This window comes from Bubalus bubalis, chromosome 2 (assembly GCF_019923935.1).
Source record: "Bubalus bubalis isolate 160015118507 breed Murrah chromosome 2, NDDB_SH_1, whole genome shotgun sequence".
Classification (NCBI taxonomy): Eukaryota; Metazoa; Chordata; class Mammalia; order Artiodactyla; family Bovidae; genus Bubalus; species Bubalus bubalis.
In genome coordinates, this window is record NC_059158.1 from 41,821,590 (window position 1) to 41,842,743 (window position 21,154).

At 38.7% G+C, this 21,154-nt stretch overlaps 1 protein-coding gene across 5 annotated transcripts in view; it reads right to left on the reverse strand.

Annotated features, from left to right (window-relative positions):
* MAPK14 (mitogen-activated protein kinase 14) overlaps window positions 1–21,154 on the reverse strand; it is a 75,162-nt gene that overhangs the window by 38,284 nt on the left and 15,724 nt on the right. For 3 of the 5 annotated variants that reach the window (XM_006050391.4, XM_006050390.4, XM_025271059.2), the window contains exons 2-3: window positions 10,334–10,463; window positions 3,620–3,678 (exon numbers count right to left, since the gene is read on the reverse strand). In XM_006050391.4, coding sequence (XP_006050453.1) covers window positions 3,620–3,678; window positions 10,334–10,463 — 189 coding nt within the window. Of the gene's footprint in view, window positions 1–3,619; window positions 3,679–10,333; window positions 10,464–11,792; window positions 12,378–21,154 lie in introns of those variants that run through there. The other 2 variants (XM_044930802.2, XM_044930804.2) reach the window with 2 other exon arrangements.

Consider the following 21,154-nt stretch of genomic DNA (forward strand, 5'->3'; position numbering starts at 1 on the left):
TAGCATATTCAAAAGCAGAGACATTGCTTTGCCAACAAAGGTCCGTCTAGTCAAGGCTATGGTTTTTCCAGTGGTCATGTATGGATGTGAGAGTTGGACTGTGAAGAAGGCTGAGCGCCGAAGAATTGATGCTTTTGAACTGTGGTGTTGGAGAAGACTCTTGAGAGTCCCTTGGACTGCAAGGAGATCCAACCAGTCCATTCTGAAGGAGATCAGCCCTGGGATTTCTTTGGAAGGAATGATGCTAAAGCTGAAACTCCGTACTTTGGCCATCTCATGCGAAGAGTTGACTCACTGGAAAAGACTCTGATGCTGGGAGGGATTGGGGGCAACAGGAAAAGGGGACGACAGAGGATGCGATGGCTGAATGGCATCACCGACTCGATGTACTTGAGTTTGAGTGAACTCTGGGAGATGGTGATGGACAGGGAGGCCTGGCGTGCTGCGATTCATGGGGTCGCAAAGAGTCGGACACGACTGAGTGACTGAACTGAACTGAACTGAAAAAGTTGAAGTGTATGATAAATGAAAAGTGCTAACTGAAATGTAAAGGGACAAATACACATAAGACATGATTTAAAGCCAACTATAAATATGCAAAATAGAGATTTTAATTAGCACAGAAAATTCTTGTTCAAAATTACTGTCTGCTCTAAACATGGCAGCCTGCAGAATCATTTAGGCCTCAGTCTTCGTTTACGCTATTTTAATGTGCATTTGAATGCGTTTAGGAAGTGCAGGTATTGTGTTGCATAACACTGAGCCTACGTTATACCAGTTTTCTCAAAGTATTTAAATTTGCACACTCTGCAACTGTCAGTGAAGATGTTTGACCTCCTGTGCAAATTCCAAAATGACTTTGGAAAACACTGAAATAACCACAGTCTTAAAAGAGCACTGATTTTTTTCTCAGTGATACATACATCATAAAAAGATAACAATGAAACATTTCCCAAAAGATATCCTTTAGGTTCATCATTATATTTTCACGGATTTTCTGGGATTAAAACACTTCAGAAGTGAACCCCCCCAATTTCCATCCTTTTACAGACATTAACTGGGACCCAAAGAGGCAAAGTGACCTGTCCAAGGTCTTATAGCCAACTGTTAAACTGGTTCCAAAAGTGTCTTTAACTTATTTCCCCAACAAGATTGTGATTTCATCAGGGAAAAGACCAGTGTTTCTGATTATCCTGAGCCCTGTTCTAACACTCTGCTCAGCAAGTATTCAACACACAGTACTGAGATTTGCCCCCCACAGGTGAACTAAGATCTTGTTTATAAAGAATCATGACCCAAATCACACAGTGTTGTATTGCAGTTATATCTCAATAAAGCTGGAAATTAATAAGTAAATAGAACCTAGCTCCCATTAAGTAGAAAGAATAGATTCCTGCTTGGTGTTTATTGAATGAATGAAGAAATAAATGCAACTTCTGTTCAATGGGTATGCTTGTAGTCAATGGGCCTTCAAATGGATAAAAGAGCCAACAGGCCCTACAATGGATAAAACTTAACCTCTCAAAGACACAAGCCTTATATGCTTGTTGACACAGGGAAAACAGGCTCATAATCCAATTTCATATGCCTGAGAGAGGCAAAATACAGCATTAGCCCAGGTCAACAAATCAATTCCTTTCTTAAAAAAAGAAAAAAATCAATCCTCATCACACCTAACATTTTGAGCTAGAGCTCAATCCTGATTCAAATGTTTTCCAAGTATATTATTAATACTTGAGCAATTTTTCCACACGTAGAATATAAAAAAAATCATCATTCCTAGGGCAGTGAGAATACACTGTAACATATTATAATGGTATGACATTATACATTTGTCTAAATCCATAGAACGTACAATACTAAGAGTGACTCCTACAATAAACTATGAATTCTGGGTAATTATGATGTGTCAAATAGCTTCATTCTTGGTAAAAAAAAATATATATATATACATATATCATTCTTGTTGAGTGATGCTGATAATGGGGAAAGCTCTTAATTTTGTGGTAAACTTAAAGCTGCTCTAAAAAATTAATTCCTCAAAAAAGTAAAAATTAATTAATGTTAAAAAAAAAAAAAAGCAGTTGCAATATTCTCTTCTCCAAGCAGTCTACAGCAGGACTCAACAACTTGCAACACACGTGCCCCTGCCGGGGTAGCATCCAGTAAGGAGGCTTAATAGTAATGTCAAGCAGGGCTCAGGAAGCACAGATGTCCTTAGTTATTATCTTTTTTTCCCCTCCTTTGCTCGAGTCTCAAACTTTCATCAGCAGGATCAAGGTTAATGTGGAGTTCTTGCACTTAGACCAGATTCCCCTTTTCTCACCGTCTACTCTCAGTCATATCACATTCCTTAAACCAACCTCAAGTGGTGGGAAATTTTTTGTTACATTTCCTCCTTCTCTATTTAATATTCTACATTTCTTCTCCCCTTTCATTAGACAGAACACACAAGCTCAAACATAGTATATCTCTCCCACCCACCAAGCTTGCTCTCTGGGAAATGGGCACTTGGCCTAGGATAAGGGAAGGAGAAACTGAACTCAGGATGGGTGGAGTTAAGTTCATCCTTGGCGTCAACAGAGAGTAGAGGCTGTGGAAGGGCAGCCAGGATCTGCAATTTCTCACAACAGTCATCCTTTCCAGTAATACCAAAATTTCAATAGGACAAAATGTGTAACTCTGAATTCAAGGTGTTCCTTCTCTCGTATGGTATAGCCTATCTGTGAATTGGGGACCAGAGGGAGGTATGCTAATTCAGATTTCGGGAAAGGAACAACAGAGAACTCACACAGGGGCAACTCCCACAACACCTTCTGGAATCTATTGTGAACTCACACATATGCAACCTGGGCATGTGAGAGCACTATTGCCCCATGTGAGGGCACTCTTGCCAGTGGAGTCAGGAGCCAGTAAGTAAACGCTCCCATCTGAGCCGCATTCCATACAGCTTTCTACAAGACCTTGGTAATTTTCATCCCAGTTGCCCACAACGGTGACCAACTTAATAACGTATCCTCACAGCAGCTTTCTCTCCTTCCCTGTTTCATTTTCCCTAGACCCTGATTACTGGTTCCCAAGAATCTCAGGCCCTGCTTTCCAGGTGTTCCAGGCTAAAGCAACAGAGATGGTCACAAAACTGGGGCAATCAGCACTATCTATCAGCTGTCTAGACTCGTGACGCTGGCCCCTTGTCCCTGAACAGAAATCCAATACTTCAAAGATCAGCATGTATTTCCCACAGGATAAAAGAAATGGAAGAAACCATATGGAATGGGGCTCCACTACATTTCCTGATGTAAACATGCCCTTTTAAAAGCTAGGACAGACGATTTGAGAATAAACATCATGCTCAAAACTCCCTATACTCTTCTCCATGGAACTCTTGCCAGAACCCACCACTGTCTCTCCAAACAGGGAACAAAGTGCCTGAGATGGTGAAAATACGAATATATACCACCCAAATGCACTCTTCTGTATCCATCCCCCATCCCCCAGAAGAGTTAGGTGACAGGAATAAAGAATCTAAATCTAATACTGCAAAGTGGTTCAAGAGTAAAAATGGGCTGGTAATCGTCAAACTCTAGCTGAGGAAGGCAAATACAGAAGATTTACTCACACATCATTGAATTCCTCCAGAGACCTTGCAGGTGTGAAAACATCCAACAGACCAATCACCTGTAAGAAAACATAAAAATCAAACAGCAAATAAATATTGAACTTATCCACCATTTATTTTAATAGGAAATAATTCCTATTAAATCCTGCTCCTAGTTCAGTAAAGTCACATCCTCATATACTTAATGACTCCAATTCATTTTTTACCCAAATTATACTTTTGCCTCTTATTTGTCAAACATCACTTTTCATAATAAACCATTAAAATCTTCATGTCTTTAGAATTTAATCACATATAGCCATTAGCTTATCAGGGAACAAAAAGATTTAGGACTCAACTTACGCAGGCACTAATAGTTTAACGATTAACAGAAAAAGTTGTGCTTTTACAGCTGTTGCTATAGTATCATTTTTCTTTTTAAAATATTATTATTCAATGAAAATTACTATATAATCTTCAAAACTGACATTTTAAAGCCCCAATATATCCTCTCAGCATATTCTTGGTACTATTCTTATAACAGTCTAAATATTAAGATCTTTTTTTTATTTTTTAAAAATTTATTTATTGGGACTTCCCTGATGGTCCAGTGGTTAAGAATCTGCCCTCCAATGCAGGGGACTCGAGTTCGTTCCCTGCTTGGGGAACTAAAATTCCATGTGCTGTGGGGCAACTGAGCCCTGGAGCCACAGCAAAAGATCCCGCATGCCTCAGTGAAGATCCTGCCTCAACTAAGGCCCAATGCAGCCAAATAAATAAATATATGTATTTTAAATTAATGTATTTACTTTGGCTGCCCTGGGTCTTCGTTGCTGCAGGTGGGCTTTCTCCAGCTGCAGCAAGCGGGGGCTACTCTTCATGGCAGTGCCTGGGCTTCTCCCTGCAGCGGATTCTCCTGTTGCAGACCAACAAGAAGCCCTTGAGCTCTCAGGCTGCAGCAGCTGTGGCTCGCGGGCTGCAGATCAAGGACTCAGAAGTTGCGATGCATGCGCGTTGTTGCCTCGCGGCATGTGGAATCTTCCCTGCTCAGGGATGAAACCCATGTCCTTGGCATCAGCAGCCAGATTCTTAACTACTGGACCACCAGGGGAAGTCCCAAGGTAATTCCCTTAATCAGTATCAGGTATTTAGATCAGACTATAAAAATGGAAGGAAAAAAAAAAGCTAACCTTACACCAATAAAAAACAAAGAGCTACTTAATACTCAGTAACCCACTGTCTTTGAGCAGTTTTTCTGGTCATGGATTTATTCTGATTAATCCGCTGGAGATGGAACAGGCTACCCACCCCAGTATTCTTGGGATTCCCTGGTAGCTCAGCAGGTAAAGAATCCGCCTGCAATGCAGGAGACCTGGGTTCGATCCCTGGGTTGGGAAGATCCCCTGGAGAAGGGAACGGCTACCCACTCCGGTATTCTGGCCTGGAGAATTCCATGGACTATAGTCCATGGGGTCACAAAGAGCTGGACACGACTGAGTGACTTTCACTCATTCAATCCACACTTACCATACCCCTCTTCCCTAGTTCCTCCTGAAACCCAGACGACTCATTTCTACAAAGCTATACACTAAGAAGGCAAGCAAGACACACAATTCATGTGTAATATGCCCAGCAAGATTTAAGAGTATCTGGAAGTGAAACAAACAAAAGCTAAATGGCCTTCATGAAAACTGACCCATAACAGCTCTAAAAGTAAAATATGCTAACACTCAAAATATTATCATGAAAAAGAGCCTTCTAATCAGAAAGTTATGCCATTCAACCAAATACCAATTTTTAAAACTAAGTTCAATTACAAACTGAACCCAAAAGGGAAACAAACCAAAAAATTGCCCTGGAAAGCCTTTGCATCTTTTTCCAAAGGAAAGATAGTTATCAATCATCTTCTTATTCAGACAACCGTACATAAGAAAACCAAAATTATCTACAATAGTACTATCCATTATCACTAACACTAATATTTTGAGATACTTCGATTTTTCTGATGTACATAAATTAAACTGGAGTAATACTATGTATAATTTTATACCCTGCCTTGTCATCTAACATATGACTATTCTCATGTCCTCCATTGTTTTTCAATTGGGTTTCCCTGGTGGCTCAGTGATAAAGAATCCACCTGCCAGTGTCAGAAACATGGGTTTGATCCTTCATCCAGCACAATCCCACATACTGTGGAACAACTAAAACCATCAATTGTTCAATACTCAGCCTTCTTTATGGTCCAACTCTCACACTCGTTGTGGGCTTTCCTGGTGGTTCAGTGGTAAAGAATCCGACCTCCTATGCAGGAGATGCAGGTTCGATTCCTGGGTCAGGAAGATCTCCTGGAGAAGAAAATGGCAACCTACTCCAGTATTCTTGCCCAGGAAATCCCATGGACAGAGGAGCCTGATGGGCTGCAGTCTATGGTGTCGCAAAAGAGTCAGACAAAACTTAGCAACTAGACTCACACCCTTACATGACTACGGGAAAAATCATAGCTTTGATGATACAAACCTTTGTCTGCAAAGTTATATCTCTGCTTTTTAATATGCTGTCTAAGTTTGTCTAATGAGCAAGTGTCTTTTAATTTCATGGCTGCAGTCACCATCTGCAGTGATTTTGGAGCCCAAGAAAATAAAATCTGACATTTTTTCCACAACTATTTGCCATAAAGTGATGGGACTAGATGCCATGATCTTGGTTTTTTGAAAGCTGAGTTTTAAGCCAGCTTTTTCACTCTCCTCTTTCACCCTAATCAAGAGGCTCTTTAGTTCCTCTTCGTTTTGTGTCATTAGAGTGGCGTATCATTTGCATATCTGAAGTTGTTGATATTTCTCCTGGCAATCTTGATTTCAGCTTGTGATTCATCCAGCCTGGCATTTCACATGATGTACTCTGCATATAAGTTAAATAAGCACGGTGACAATATACAGCCTTGACGTACTCCTATCCCAATTTTGAACCAGTCTGTTGCTCCATGTCCGGTTCTAACTGTTGCTTCTTGACCTGCATACAGGTTTCTCAGAAAACAGGTAAGGTGGTTTAGTACCCCTATTTCTTTAAGAATTTTCCAGAGCTTGTTGTGATCCACACAGTCAAAGGCTTTAGTGTAGTCAATGAAGCAGATGTTTTTTCTGGAATTCCCTTGCTTTTCTATGATCCAATGGCTGTTGGTAACTTGATCTCTGGTTCCTCTGCCTTTTCTAAATCCAGCTTGTACATCTGGAAGTTCTTGATTCATACACTGCTGAAGCCTACTTGAAGGATTTTGAACATTACTTTGCCAGTATGTGAAATGAGCACAATTGTGCAGTAGTTTGAACATTCTTTGGCATTGCCCTTCTTTTGGATTGTATGAAAACTGACCTTTTCCAGTTCTGTGGCCACTGTTGAGTTTTCCATATTTGTTGGCATACTCAGTGCAGCACTTTAACAGCATCATCTTTTAGGATTTTAAATAGCTCAGCTGGGATTCCATCACCTCCACTTGTTTTGTTCATAGTAATGTTTCCCAAGGCCCACCTGACTTCAAGCCCAGGATGTCTGGGTCTAGGTGAGTGACCACACCATCATGATTATCCATCATTAAGACCTTTTCTTAATAGTTCTTCTGTGTATTCTTGCCACCTCTTTTTAATCTCTTCTGCTTCTGGTAGGTCCTTGCCATTTCTTTTACTGTGCCCATCTTTCTGTGAAATGTTCATCATATTTATGGAGTATTAATCATAAGAAAATACTATAAAACAAAAGTTTCCCAGCATTAAAGTAGATCAGGGGAACATTCCATAGTCAATTCATTTCTCATTTTTTAAATGGAAATTTGCTTGTAATTCAAGTTATATTTTAGTACTCTTTCTGCCACTATATGCTTTCAGACACTTTAAAAAAGTAACTTAGGAATTAAATACTTTAAAAAGACATTTATAATGCAAATAATCAGCAAATATCTCTGATGACAGAGATATGTGAATCACTGTTCTATAATGATCCAAAAGTTAACAGACAGAAGTTATACATCTTTATTAAACTGACACAACTCAAAAATCACTTTAACTCAGTCACCGAAGACAATTATTTAATGTATTTAACACAAAACACAAAAACCACTTGTTCTATCACAGTAAGATTAAATCTAAGACTCCCAAATAAAATTTATAATAGGATTCCCTTAATCATTTTTAAATTTTAAAATGCACAGATCTCCAGGCCCTTAACCAGGCAATAACAACTTAGCAAAAGGATGCAGCCAGTAGGCTGCTTCCCTTTAATCTGCCTTAGACCAAGTGTTAATGAGATCAAGGTCAAAAGTTCAGTCAAGAATGGGCCAGGTTAAGTTTGTCACAAATAACTCTTACCAGTCACAGAGGACATCCCCTAGCTCTTGTAAATCCATATGAAAATTGTGTATGTCATTCATTATCCGGAGAAGGCAATGGCACCCCACTCCAGTACTCTTGCCTGGAAAATCCCATGGACGGAGGAGCCTGGTAGGCTGCAGTCCATGGGGTCGCTAAGAGTTGGACACGACTGAGCGACTTCACTTTCACTTTTCAATTTTCATGCATTGGAGAAGGAAATGGCAACCCACTCCAGTGTTCTTGCCTGGAGAATCCCAGGGACAGGGGAGCCTGGTGGGCTGCCGTCTATGGGGTCACACAGAGTTGGACACGATTGAAGTGACTTAGCAGCAGCATTCATTATCACTAATAGTATAAATAACTTAAGATAAACTATGAATTTTAAGTCAGAGGCATTTTTGTGTAAAAGATCACTTGTATTACCTGGCACCTAAAAATCCTATTTGGTAGCAATACTTAAATTTTTCAAGAGTTTTAAGTTGCTGTTGCTGCTGCTGTCGTTGGAGGCCTAACAGTGAGCTAAAGCTTGGGACAGTGGCCCAGAAGAGTTATTTTTAAAAAATGAAAGAAAAAGGAAGAAGATGATAAAGGAATTCCTCTTAAAATCCTCAATTAAACTTGTAATTGCATCTCACCACCATGGCCTCTTCATTTCTACAAACACAGAATGGGCCAAATGTAACCAGCCCAATATCATATAAGACACATTTCAAAGGATCTCAGAACAGAAAATTAAAATAGAAAATACTAAATAAGGTTGTTTTAGTGATCATTAGAAAAGCCAAGGCATGGATTCAGATAACCCAAAATAATTTTTTGCCATAAACACTGGCTTAAAATGACCATGAAATAAAGCAGAACAATAAATTATAGTGCTGGTAATCTTCTAAAACTAGACGTTCTTAAATTAGCATAGGCAACATCAGTGGGATCCTGGGGCCTCTTGGAGGTGCTTTGGGGTTCCATAAATGTTTGGCTTGCATTCCATTTTCAAAGTATTCTTTATATTTAAAAAGCTATGACAGTGTCTCTGTCACATTTATTAACGTGTAATGAAAAACAGCATGCATAATCAACTGTGTTAAAAACCATATGTAAACCCATCAGTTAAGCTGCCAGGCCACCTTGATTTTATGCAGACTTCGGAATGAAGCTTCTCCAGCCAGCTCTTTCCACATATTTCAACTTCTTATAAACATGTCACTGATTAGGAAGGCTGCAGCTCTGCACTGAACTTTTTAACAATTCAAGTTTGCACATGAATGCCCATATAAAATTACACCAAGGAAAGGAAGTTGTCTGTGGAAAACTGGACTTTCTCAATAGCATGCAATTAAAACATGAAAATAAATAAGAAGAATCCATAACCCAACTCCAAATTTAAATCACCATGCTCTCAATTTAGAATAAATCTGCACTTTGTGAAACAAATGTATTTTGATACATTTTTCTTACTCTGAAGACAAAAAAATTCAGTAACTGAAATAGAAAAAAAGTCTGAATAGCCAGGTAATTTCTAGATTGTGATTTTTTTTCTACACAGTAACCATCAATTGGGTCAAATGATTCTAAAATCTCTAAGGCCATTGTTTCTATAATGCTACAAATTTTACAATTCCTTTCATACGGCAATCACATAAATCTTTTTAAACTTGATTTTGAAATGGAAAATAAGTGTCCTCAGTCAATTGTTTTTTTTCCACTTTTCTCTAATAATCCAATTGCATTCATTTATTTATGCTATTAGGATTTATAAACCCTCCTATGCAGGATGGCATTGTTCTCAAATTTCCAAACTGACAGCAAAGAAAACATTATATTTAACTTAAACAATGTCTGTGTCACATTTATTAAAATACCTGAATCTGGAAAGGCTGTCTTTTGAAGATTCAGAGGAAAAATTATAATATTAAATTATCTAGAAAATAATACCCATTCAGTGAACCTAAGGCACTCTTCCTCAAATTCTCCACTGAAAACACCCACAACAGCACAAAATACCATGGATTCCCATATTCTGATAATATAGTCTTAAGTAAAACAAGAATACAAAACTTCTTTGTAGTACTTTCTCTTTAAAATCCTTATGAATTTTGCTTTATCTCATAATACTCATTTTTATTAAAAAAATTTTTTTATAGGCTTTCCCTGTAAAAATCTTTAAGTAATACTCAAACTCCAGGAAGATGTACCAATTTCATCCCAAGTCTTTCAGTAGCTACGTGACATAATGCAGTGGCCTCTAACACCCCAGTACAAGGATGGTCCAAAGTTTAATGTACTCTAATGCATTTCCATTTGTAGTAATTAAAACACAACTCTTCTAGTCTATTAAACAGCAGATTTATTCTGCCTTGAATTAATAACTTACATTTTCATGCTTCATATGTTTAAGTAACCGCAGTTCTCTGTAGGTTCTTTTGGCATGAATAATGGACTGAAATGGTCTGGATAGCTTCTTCACTGCGACACGTAACCCAGTTTTTGTGTCAAAAGCAGCACTAAGGGAAAAAAAACCAAAAAATTCATCATTAAATGTTCTCTAAATATATCAAAATTAGTATTTATAAGGCTATTTGATTTCTAAATTAAATGAGCTTATAATAAAATACAAAATAACTATAAAAATAAAACTTAAAATGACCTATAATCCCACTATGCAAAGTAATGTTAATCATTTTAGGTGTTTCCTTTTTTTCTACGCATCTAAATCAAGGATCAGCAGACTTTTTCCGTGAAGGGCTAGAGAGTATTTTAAACTTTGTGAGGCATAGGGTCTCTGTCTCAACAACTCAACTCCATGGTTGGAACTGGAAAGCAGCCGATAATAAATTTTTAAATGGATGTGGCTGTGTCCCAATAACACAAAAATAGGCAGCCACCTGATCTAGATGAGCCAACAGATTGGGACAAAGAGCTGGATTCTGTCCATCTCCTTGGCCGAGGCCTCACTGTCTCTTTGCCACCAAATGCTGCCTGATCAGAGAGAGACCTTGGAAACCACCATGTTTTCAGGACAGTGAGTTGGCATAAAAATTTCTTTATGAAATACAAAGTATTTGTCACTTTCTAGAAGCTCAGGTAACAGTCGGGAATAAGTTAACATATCTCTGACCTCAGGGAATAGGGGGAGAGGGGAAGAGCAGAATAATAAAATAAATTTCAAATAGTGATGAATGCTATGATTAAAACAGAATAACGGGATAAAGAGTGACAGAAAGCTGGTGGAGCTAGGCTGCATTAGCTATGATGTTGGAGGAAGTACATTTGAGCTGAGGGAAGTGAATGATAAGTAGCAACCGTGTAAAGATATAGGGGAAAAGAGCCTCAAGCAGAAAAATATTATTAACATTTACTGAGTCTTTATTATCATTCCCCCCATTTACAGATAAGGAAACTGAAGCACAGAGAGGTTAAACAACTTGCCCACAATCACAAATCTAGAAAGTAACAGTGCAGGAAGTCTGGGCTCAGAGCTCACGCTAACCACCTCACGCTAACCACCACTTTGCTACACTGCCTCTCAGAAGAGCAAAGTCATGCTGGAGTGACAGGAGAAACAGCCTGTGCAGGCAGAGCATAGGGAGTATGGGGAGCTTAGAAAAGAGTAAGGTCAGAGATACAGGCAAAGGCTAGACCACACAGGACAGCTACAGCAAGAAACATGTGTGTATTTTAATTATTTTTAGAGACTGTACAGGCTAATTCCATCATGTCTCACTCTCCTATTTATCTCAATCTTTAATCCGCACATTCAAGACTTTCTGATAATCTATTCTCACCAAACTCTGACTCCAGAAGTTCCCCTCCCTTTACTCCCAAATGCTTACACTATGTCCCTGCCTTTCAATTCCCAGTGTGTAATAAACTCCAGTAAATCTTCAACTTCTGAACTTTTCCTCCATCTCCTTGCTTTAACTGGAGCTAGGCTGTCCCTTGAAGGCACTGCTCCTCTGACAGCCATGCCTTAGAGTGGACGCTCTTGTATCCCAGGTGCCTCACGGCTAGCAGGTGGGGTAGGTGTTCTCCTTGCCAGCTGTTTCCACTTCCAGACCATAATTTTCCCCTTGATTTACAAAAGCTCCTGCTCACCACCATCCTTCCCTCTCGGTTGCTGTTATCCACTGACTTGGAATTTTCCATCACTCACCGAAAAGTTAGTTCCTATCTCAAAGTCTCTCTCCCCTCCCAACTTCTGTCATGATTCTTGGCAACTTCAGCATCCAGGTGGAGGGTACAGGCAACTTCCTGGCCTCTCGGTTTCCTGGCCTCTCCAGGAAACTCCACCCTGTCCAAGGTCATCCGAACTCCACCTCCACGGTCACACCCTGGGCCTCTATCACCAGCAAAAGCTGCCTGCCTACAAAATGGTGAATGATATCGCAAACTTCCTATGCCTTTTACTTTGCTCCTATTAGCTTATTTGTATCCTGACTACAAGAATTCATTGACTGTTTCTACCCTTCAGCCCTCCCGTCTTCATTTCCCTTCTTGCCTGCCTTAGACTATATTCTCTTATAAAACTCCCTACCCCGTCTGATATACTCACCCAGATAGACTCTAACTTTGGATGATCTTAACTATTTATTCTCCTTGTCGAGAATCCAAAAACTGTGGTTGGAGAAAAAAGAATGCACAATCATACAGAATGGTTTCGTTCTTAATTTCCAATCTTAATCCCAAGTAAGGCTCCCAATGCGGCCACTTTTTTACTAAGTCCATTTTCTGCTCAAACTCCATCTGACACTCTCTCTCTCTCTCCTCAAACCTCCACTTACCCTCCTCCCTCAGGAGCTGCTCTTGTCTTCACTGAGAAAACAGAAAACATCAGAAGAGACCTCCACCTGTCTACCAGTAAAGCTACCTACACACCCTTCTACACTGGGACCCATCTTCTCTGCTTTTTCTCTTTCTGTGACTAAGGACACCCTCCCTTTCTTACAAAATCCAAGACCTCAATACACGCCTTGGTGCCATCCTCCTCATATTCTCAAGGAATTCACTCCTTCGTCCCCTTTTTCTCTTTATTCTCATCTTCACCTGGATCATTCTCATCAGTTAAGTATGTGCTGGTTATTTTTCATCCTCAACAAACAAAAAATTTCCCTTGAAACCTCCCCATTACAGTTAAAATTCCCTAGCGGTTCTCCAAGTGTGATTTCTAAACCAGCAGCATCAATGTCACCCAGAAACTTATAAAAAATGCAAATGCTCAGGTGACATCCCAGAACTACTGAGTCAGAAACTCTGAACCCTATTTTTTTATCAAGCTGACCACATAATTCTAACACACAGTGAACTCTGAGGACCACTAATCTGGACCAGCAGCATTGCATTATCTGGCGGGTCTTTAGAAATGAAGATTCTCAGGCCCCAAAGTAGACAAGATCTCCAAGTAATTCACACACATCTTATGGTTTGTGAAGCACTATTTCCTCTGCTTCCATTCTTTCCTCAATCCACCCAACTGAAACCTCTCTTCTCAGGTCGTTAATGACCTCTATTACCAAATGGCCACTTTTCTGGATTAGCAACTGACATGACACTTTTCCCTTCTCTAAACAACTCCAACCTACGGTTCCTGTCAGCACATTCTTTTGGTTTTTTCTTTATAATATTTATTTATTAATTTTTAAATATTTATGTTTTATCTATCTGGCTACTCCAGGTCTTAGTTGGGGCACCTGGGATCTTTAGTTGTGGCATAAGAACTCTTAGTTATAGGATGTGGGATCTAGTTCCCTGACCAGGGATCAAACAGGCCCCCCCTGCATTGAAAGTGTGAAGCCTTAGCCACTGGACCAGTCGCTCTCCTGGTCTTCTCTGACTTCCACAGTAGCACCTCTGTATGGTTCCTCTACTCAAACTCTGAATGCTGGGGTTCTTTAGGACACAGCACCAGGCCCTCTTCTGTGTTCTCCTGGGGGTTCTCATCTACACCCATGACTTTAAATTAAATGCCATCTACATATTGAAAATTCCCAAATTTATGTTTCCCACTGAAATCTCTTCCCAGAACCTGACTACCTTCCTGGACAACTTAAATTTAGCCAAGTTCAGAACACCCAGAACTGTTCTTCTCCCTGCCTCCTTTATCTCAGACTTTCCATTCAGTTGCTCAAGCTAGACATTTAAAGTGTCATCCTTTATTTCTCCTTTTCCTCCAGTCTCCTGGCCCCAACCAAATCCATCAGAAAGTCTTGTGGTTTCCACCTCCAAGATACATCTCAAATTCAACTGCTCTTCATTTTCAGTGCTTCCATCCTAGTCCAGGTCACACTCACCAGCAGTTTGTCTTCCAATACTCATCTCCCTGCCTCCTGTTTTATTCCCTTCTAAAGTACTCTCCAGCTTCCCAGGTGGCTCAGTGGTTAAAAAAAAAAAAAATTCACCTGCTAATGCAGGAGACACAAGAGGCGTGCCTTTGATCCCTGGGTCTGGAAGATCCCTTGGAGAAGGAAAAGGCAACCCACTCCAGTATTCTTGCCCAGGAAGTCCCATGGACTGAGGAGCCTGGCAGGCTACTGTCCACAGGGTCACAGTCAGACACGACTGAGCATGACACACAAGATGTACTCTCCACCCCACCCCACCTAATACAATCTTTTAAAAATATAAATTAGATGACACCACTCCCCTGCTTTGAATCCTTCAAGGAATCTCCTGGGCATATAAAATAAAACGCACATTTCCTGTCACAACCTACGAGGCTCAGGCGACCTGACCACCAACAACCACTCCGGCCTGTTCCTATGCAACTCCTTCCTTCCCCTCACCATGTTCTGAACATGCTGACTCCCTTCAGTTCCTTAAACCTCTCACACAGGCTGTCCCTGGGCCCTGAGATGCTCTTCTCCCCCACTTTCAACTCTACGACCCGCCCCCGCCACAGCTGAATCCTTATCCTTCAAGCCCTGCCTTAAATGTGTTTAAGAGACGTTTCTACGAGTCATCATAACTCCTCCAGCAGTCATGCTCTGTCTCAACAGCCTCCTTGTTTCCTTCCTTACCCTACATGAAGGAACAGGGGTCCTTTCTTCTCCCACTCCCCTTGTTCCTACAAAGCCAGCAAACAGGACCTTCTTCCTTCTTGGAAGTACCAACTAAGTTACATTCCTCTCGGAAGCCCTCTCAGGTGCTCCTGAGACTGGGAAAATGGCCACTGCTCCTGTGTGACCCATCCTCCTCAGCTCTCCACCTCAAAGTCTTGCCTGCCTACCTGCAGGCTGAGAGCTTTCTCCCTCTCCTCTGCTGGGCAGCCTGTTGGTGCCTCCAGGAGCAAGCAATGCCACAGGTTTCGAACTGACCTGCCTGTGCCTGAGTGTGCAAATTCAATTCACTGGGGAAGAAAGAAGACGCCCGTTTGAGCTGCCTGTCCAGATCATTCTCTGTATCAGCTGTTCAATAATAAAGTACATATTTTTATCTCTATTTGTATCTCTATTTGACTTCTGTATCTATTCAGCAAAAACAAGGCTAGAGTTAATCAGTACCCTGCAAACTTCAATAATCACAATTTATTACTGTATGTTTATCTACCATCCAACAGAGTGGTTAAATAAGGACTGGGGCTTTGGTATTAAGACTACCTGAATTTTAATTCCAGTTCTGCCAGTTAGAAGCTATATAACCTTGAGGAAGTTAATTAAATTCTCTCAGCCTCATATATAAAATGAGGATAATATTTACATCTCATCTGTGGGATGTTTGTTATGATTAAATGTGATAACTTTTCTAATAGGTTTAGAAAAGGGCCTGGTCCATGGTAAAGTTCAAATATCAGACATAATGATGTTTGCCTTTCCCCTCATCATAAGCACCTTGCAGGCAGAAAGGGTCTTCTGCTTTATTCAGTTCTATATTACATAAGACTTAGAGTAATGCCTGGCTCATAGTCCAGTCTGAATAAATGCTTAGTGAAAATATAAAATGAAATATAAAAGAAAAAACTTCATCATTTGGCCCTCAATTCTTATAAGTTCAATAGCATTCAACAAGAAATTGATATTAATGTTAAAAGGTTACATTTGTATTGTTTATTACTGCTAGGCACCGGTTTTAATTTTTACATGAATGAACACCTGCATCACAACTTTATAAGAAGACATTATTATTCTTTCCATTTTACAGATGAGAGGCTGACTAAAGTGCCTGCACAGACAGAAAATGGCAGAGCTGGGATTCAAATCCATGTGTGAGTTTCAAGCATGAACTCTTTGGTCACTACACCATAACAGAAAAGCAAGTTCAACTTAACTAACAGTTCAGTTCACTTAAAATATATTCTAATTGTATGGACTCTGTTTCTTTTCTAAAATGTGTCCTACTATTATTTATTGCATCTCATATGGAAAAAGTTTTCCCGGTGTTCTTACATTGAACTTAGAATAATATTAATGAAAAGTATTTCATAAGAAATAACTTTTACTCAATATACATTACTTTATAAAGGGGAAGTTTTTAATCTCTATAAGTTATACTACTTCCTGTGACTCTAAAACACTAGTCAGTGATTGGTATCTCATAATTACCAAAATATCACTTCCTAGGTATTTACTGAAATTTCTCCTTCATGAGATTTTTTGTGGATACAAAAGAAACATTAAACATAGTATACATAGTACACATTGATATCACAGAACTTAACCATCTAACTACTAGGATGATGAAACAGACATGAACGCAAAGAATGCCCAATAATATAGTGTAACTATTACACTTTTTAAAAAGTGGGGTTTAAAAATATATACGTTGGGTTTAAAAATATAAATATGTAACAAAAATAAAAACTAAAAATATAAATATGTAAGTTGGATTCAAAATACATAAATGTTTAATGCAGCTTGTTCACAAGAACAAAACTACAAACTACCATAATATCCAATACAGGTGAGTTTATAAACTGTGGTATATATTACAGGTACCATACACTGTAGCCATTAACAAGACTCTTGTTATACTGATGATGGGAAAGAGAACAAGTTTAGAAGTAAAGGACTATCCTATCTGTAGGGGAAAAATGTAACTCATTCAGGTATATACACACAAGCAGAGAAGCAGTGTCTAATTTACTCAAGATTTTAACACTTTTACTTTTTAATATACATTTTTCTATCCTCTTTTTTTAAAAAATGAGCTTGTATCTTTTAATAAGGCTGTTACTAAAGTTAGAAGCATAAGTCATCTGTACTTTTCTGTTACCCTAAAACAAACAAAAAGAGGCAAGCTTTCTAAATTTCATAAAACCACTACTGACAACTATATTTCCTTCAAATGATACTTATAGGGCTATCCTCAAAGTATGTGAACAAGTTTTACCCTCCTTATCTAAGCCATAACCATTGTCCATTTTACCAATCATTTACCATAATTTCAAAAATATGTGAACCACAATCTACTCATTGTCTTATTGATGGGCATTATAGCTATTTCATTGGAGAAGGGGATGGCACCTCACTCCAGTACTCTTGCCTGGGAATCCCAGGGAGAGGGGAGCCTGGTGGGCTGCCGTCTATGGGGTTGCACAGAGTCAGACATGACTGAAGCAGCTTAGCAGCAGCAGCATAGCTATTTCATACACACTAATAATATAAACAATACTACAATAGACATCTTCACTCACATTGCTTCTTCCATAATTGCATGATTTCCTTACAACAGACTAATAATTTTTATTTCAAAGGACATACACTCCCACCTTTTAAAACATATTTTACCTACAAAAGAGAACAAACAGGAATTCTTCAGAGAAACTGCTCTCAGATTATTAGTAATCCCATAGCCAAAACTGCTAAAGCAAATACATGTTCCATCCCTTCCTTCATCTCTTTAAGCATTTAATTTGCTCTGACCTAACCTGTTCTATCACTAATCAAAGCAATATTCAAAGAAAGAGGAAACCACAGTTTTCATCCTAAATTGAACACTGTACCCAAAGAAGAAATTCCTAATAATTTTTTTTAAATCACCTGATAAAAATCAATTGAATACTCAGAGAAGAAGAAATCCAAATTATTGAATAGCTGATCATGCCACATATTATTTGGGAAATATTTCATTTAATCCTTATATTAACTTTGTGAGATCATTTACTTCCAAAATAAGAAACTAATCGTCATAAATATTAACAACTCACCAAAGGGTATATAACTCATTTGCAGTGGGATTCAAATTCAGATCTAATTTCAATGCTCACTATTTTTTCCAGGATGCCAAGCTTTCTGAGATAAGGACAACCCCAGCTACTGGCTTTGCCTTTATCTTATACTTACTCATATTATAGTTGGGAAGGTTCCTCTTAATCACATTTTAAAAACTGTAACTACAAATAAAACCATGTTTTCATGAACATCACCATAAAATGGAATTATCTTTATGAAGATCAGGTTCTCCAAACTAAAATCCAGGACACATTGCTCAATAAGTCTTCCCCCCAATTGTAAAGTCATAAGGTCCTAAAATTAATTCACACTTTATAAAAAAGGCATTGCTACAGTAAAAAAAAAAAAAATTAAAGGGAGAAATATAAAATTCATTGCAAACTGTTATTATATTGTGAAAACATCATTGTCACTTATCTACTGTTGACTATGAATCTACTGCCTAAGACACAATAATATTCATTAAATAAAATTAAATGTTTTGTTATCCATTCATACTAGCCTCCCCCTCCCTGAAAAAAAAATTGGCTTACTAGATTCTTAATATCCTAATTTTTTTTAATTTCTAAATTTACTTACATATATCCTGTTTTATTTTACAAGGGATTTAAAGTAGCCCAGAATGATATATATACAATTTGACATAGGAGTACATGATTAGGGGAAAATAAACAAGATAAATAAGAAATAATGTATGGGTAAGGTTAATGCAAATGCTTATCATGAAGTCCTTTCTAAACACCCGTTAGAGGTGGGCCCCAAATTTGGCTCTGAGCCCACTAAAGCCATCACAACGAGAATACAACCAATTAAAACATGAATCATAGGAACCATATAATAAAAACAATCCAGGTACTTGGAGAACTGAGGAGAGGCATAATTATTCCTGTAATAAAACCAGAGAAGAGTTCCTCCTGTGTATGTTTATGAAGGAGACACTGTATAATGCGGTAACAATGTCCTAATCAACATCCTTACACAATTCTAATAGTGGGTTTCAGATGGTTCTTCACTTAAGAGTATCCATCAGCAGAGACTGTCTCATAAGGTCAAAACACAGTTCATGAGCAAAGGCAGGGAGGAGAGGACAAAGCAGCATGCCATACTGCTCTCTGACAGACTCAATGCAAGAAGAAATCTTAAGTGTTTCTAGAAAAATAAATAATAAGCTCCATATTCCTCAGACAATCTTCCAAAGATGACTTCCGTCAACTGAGCTCTTAATAGGTAAAGAGGCACAGGAACTTTGTGTTTATGCTCTATGACTGGAGCCTGGCTTTAAGAGTGTCTGCATTACAAGGTAAAGGCAGATCAATATGCTGAGTCAACTGGTTCTTAAAGGGAGAGAGACAACCTCTTAGAAGATGAGATGCTGTCTAAGCAGGACAACTGCCCACATCCACAGGGCATGACAGCACAAACAACTGTACCAAGATTTTCTCAAAAAACAATTTGGTTTTTCCCCAACAGAATGAAGAATGAGCAATACCTGCCAAGTATCTGAGTAATTTGTGGGAAGAACCATAAGTGATTTAACAATTTCTCTTAATGGTCATAGAGAACTTCTCTAATCCTTGAATGATGTTAAGGAAAAAGGAACTTTCAACAATGGTTAAGAAGACAACACAATTTTACTCATTCTTGGAAGTAAAGATAAATACTTAAATATATTAAAATCTGTTGTTGTTTAGTCACTAAGTTGTGTCCGACTCTTCTGCGACCCCATAGACTGCAGGCCACCAGTCTCCTCCTCCCTCCATGGGATTTCCAAGGCAAGAATACTGGAGTGGGTTGCCATTTCCTTCTCCAATTAAAATCTGTAGTCACACTGAATTAATGAATTCTCATTAATACACTAAATTAATTAAAATACCTACTTGAGGAGAAATAATGTGCAAAGAGATAACATCTCCATAAAATTTGAGGCTCTTTTCCAACTGAATCCAGGTTAATGAGTTTTCAAAATGCGTCTTCTAAATAACTAAGTAATTCAGATGACTAACTTTGAACTTTCTCTTTACCTGTTATACTTGACACAAATTTCAACAAACACCATACTGGAAATACTTCTTTTTGACACATCTCTCTCTACTACACACATATCCCTTGATGGCTCAGACGATAAAGCATCTACCTACAGTGCGGGAGACCTAAGTTTGATCCCTGCGGCAGGAGGATTCCCCTGGAGAAGGAAATGGCAACCCACTCCAGTGTTCTTGCCCGGAAAATCCCATGGACAGAGGAGCCTGGCAGGCTACAGTCCATGGGGTCGCAAAGAGTCGGACACGACTGAGCGACTTCACTCTCTCTACTATAGAAATCTACTTGTTCTTTCTTCTAAATTCAGACAAGTGTGCAAGCATCACTGTACTTTTGATGCTTACCCTCTGACCCTCCATTTTGGAAACAATGTCATGAAACTAAAGGCTACTTTCGTGCAAAAACTGAAGTTTTTCATTTGAGAACTTCAAAAAATATTTTAAAACTTAACAACTGAAACACTGTCAGCTCTCCTTTAGTATCTATTCTCAAGTATCTTGTTTCAATGTCTTCCTAACACTCTGATTTTTTAAATAAATCACAAAATGATCTACTTGCACTATATATAGTATTTTTAAATGGATTTCAGCTTCTTACAATTACACTTTCAGATTGATTAGGAGAAAATCAGATGTTATTAATACAGTTGTTACAAGTACATGCAATATGACCAATCCCCAGCTTTTTGATTTCTAAAAACTTCCTCTCAGAGACTTAAAACACAAATGACATATGAAAAATCTTACCAATAGATATATAGCCCAGAATGGGAAAAACTTATATAAATGACCACTTACCTTGCCTTGCAGACTTTACAGTTCAAAAACTTTTAGGCAAATGCAGTATTTTCAGAAAAATCTCACTCAGGAAAATATATCTGTGATAGGATTTATTAGGGACATTAGCCATGGGGCTGGCACTCAGGGAATGGCAACATATATGCTAATACTTGCCATTTCTAATCTGGTCCAATTCCTCCTGCAAAAGCTTCT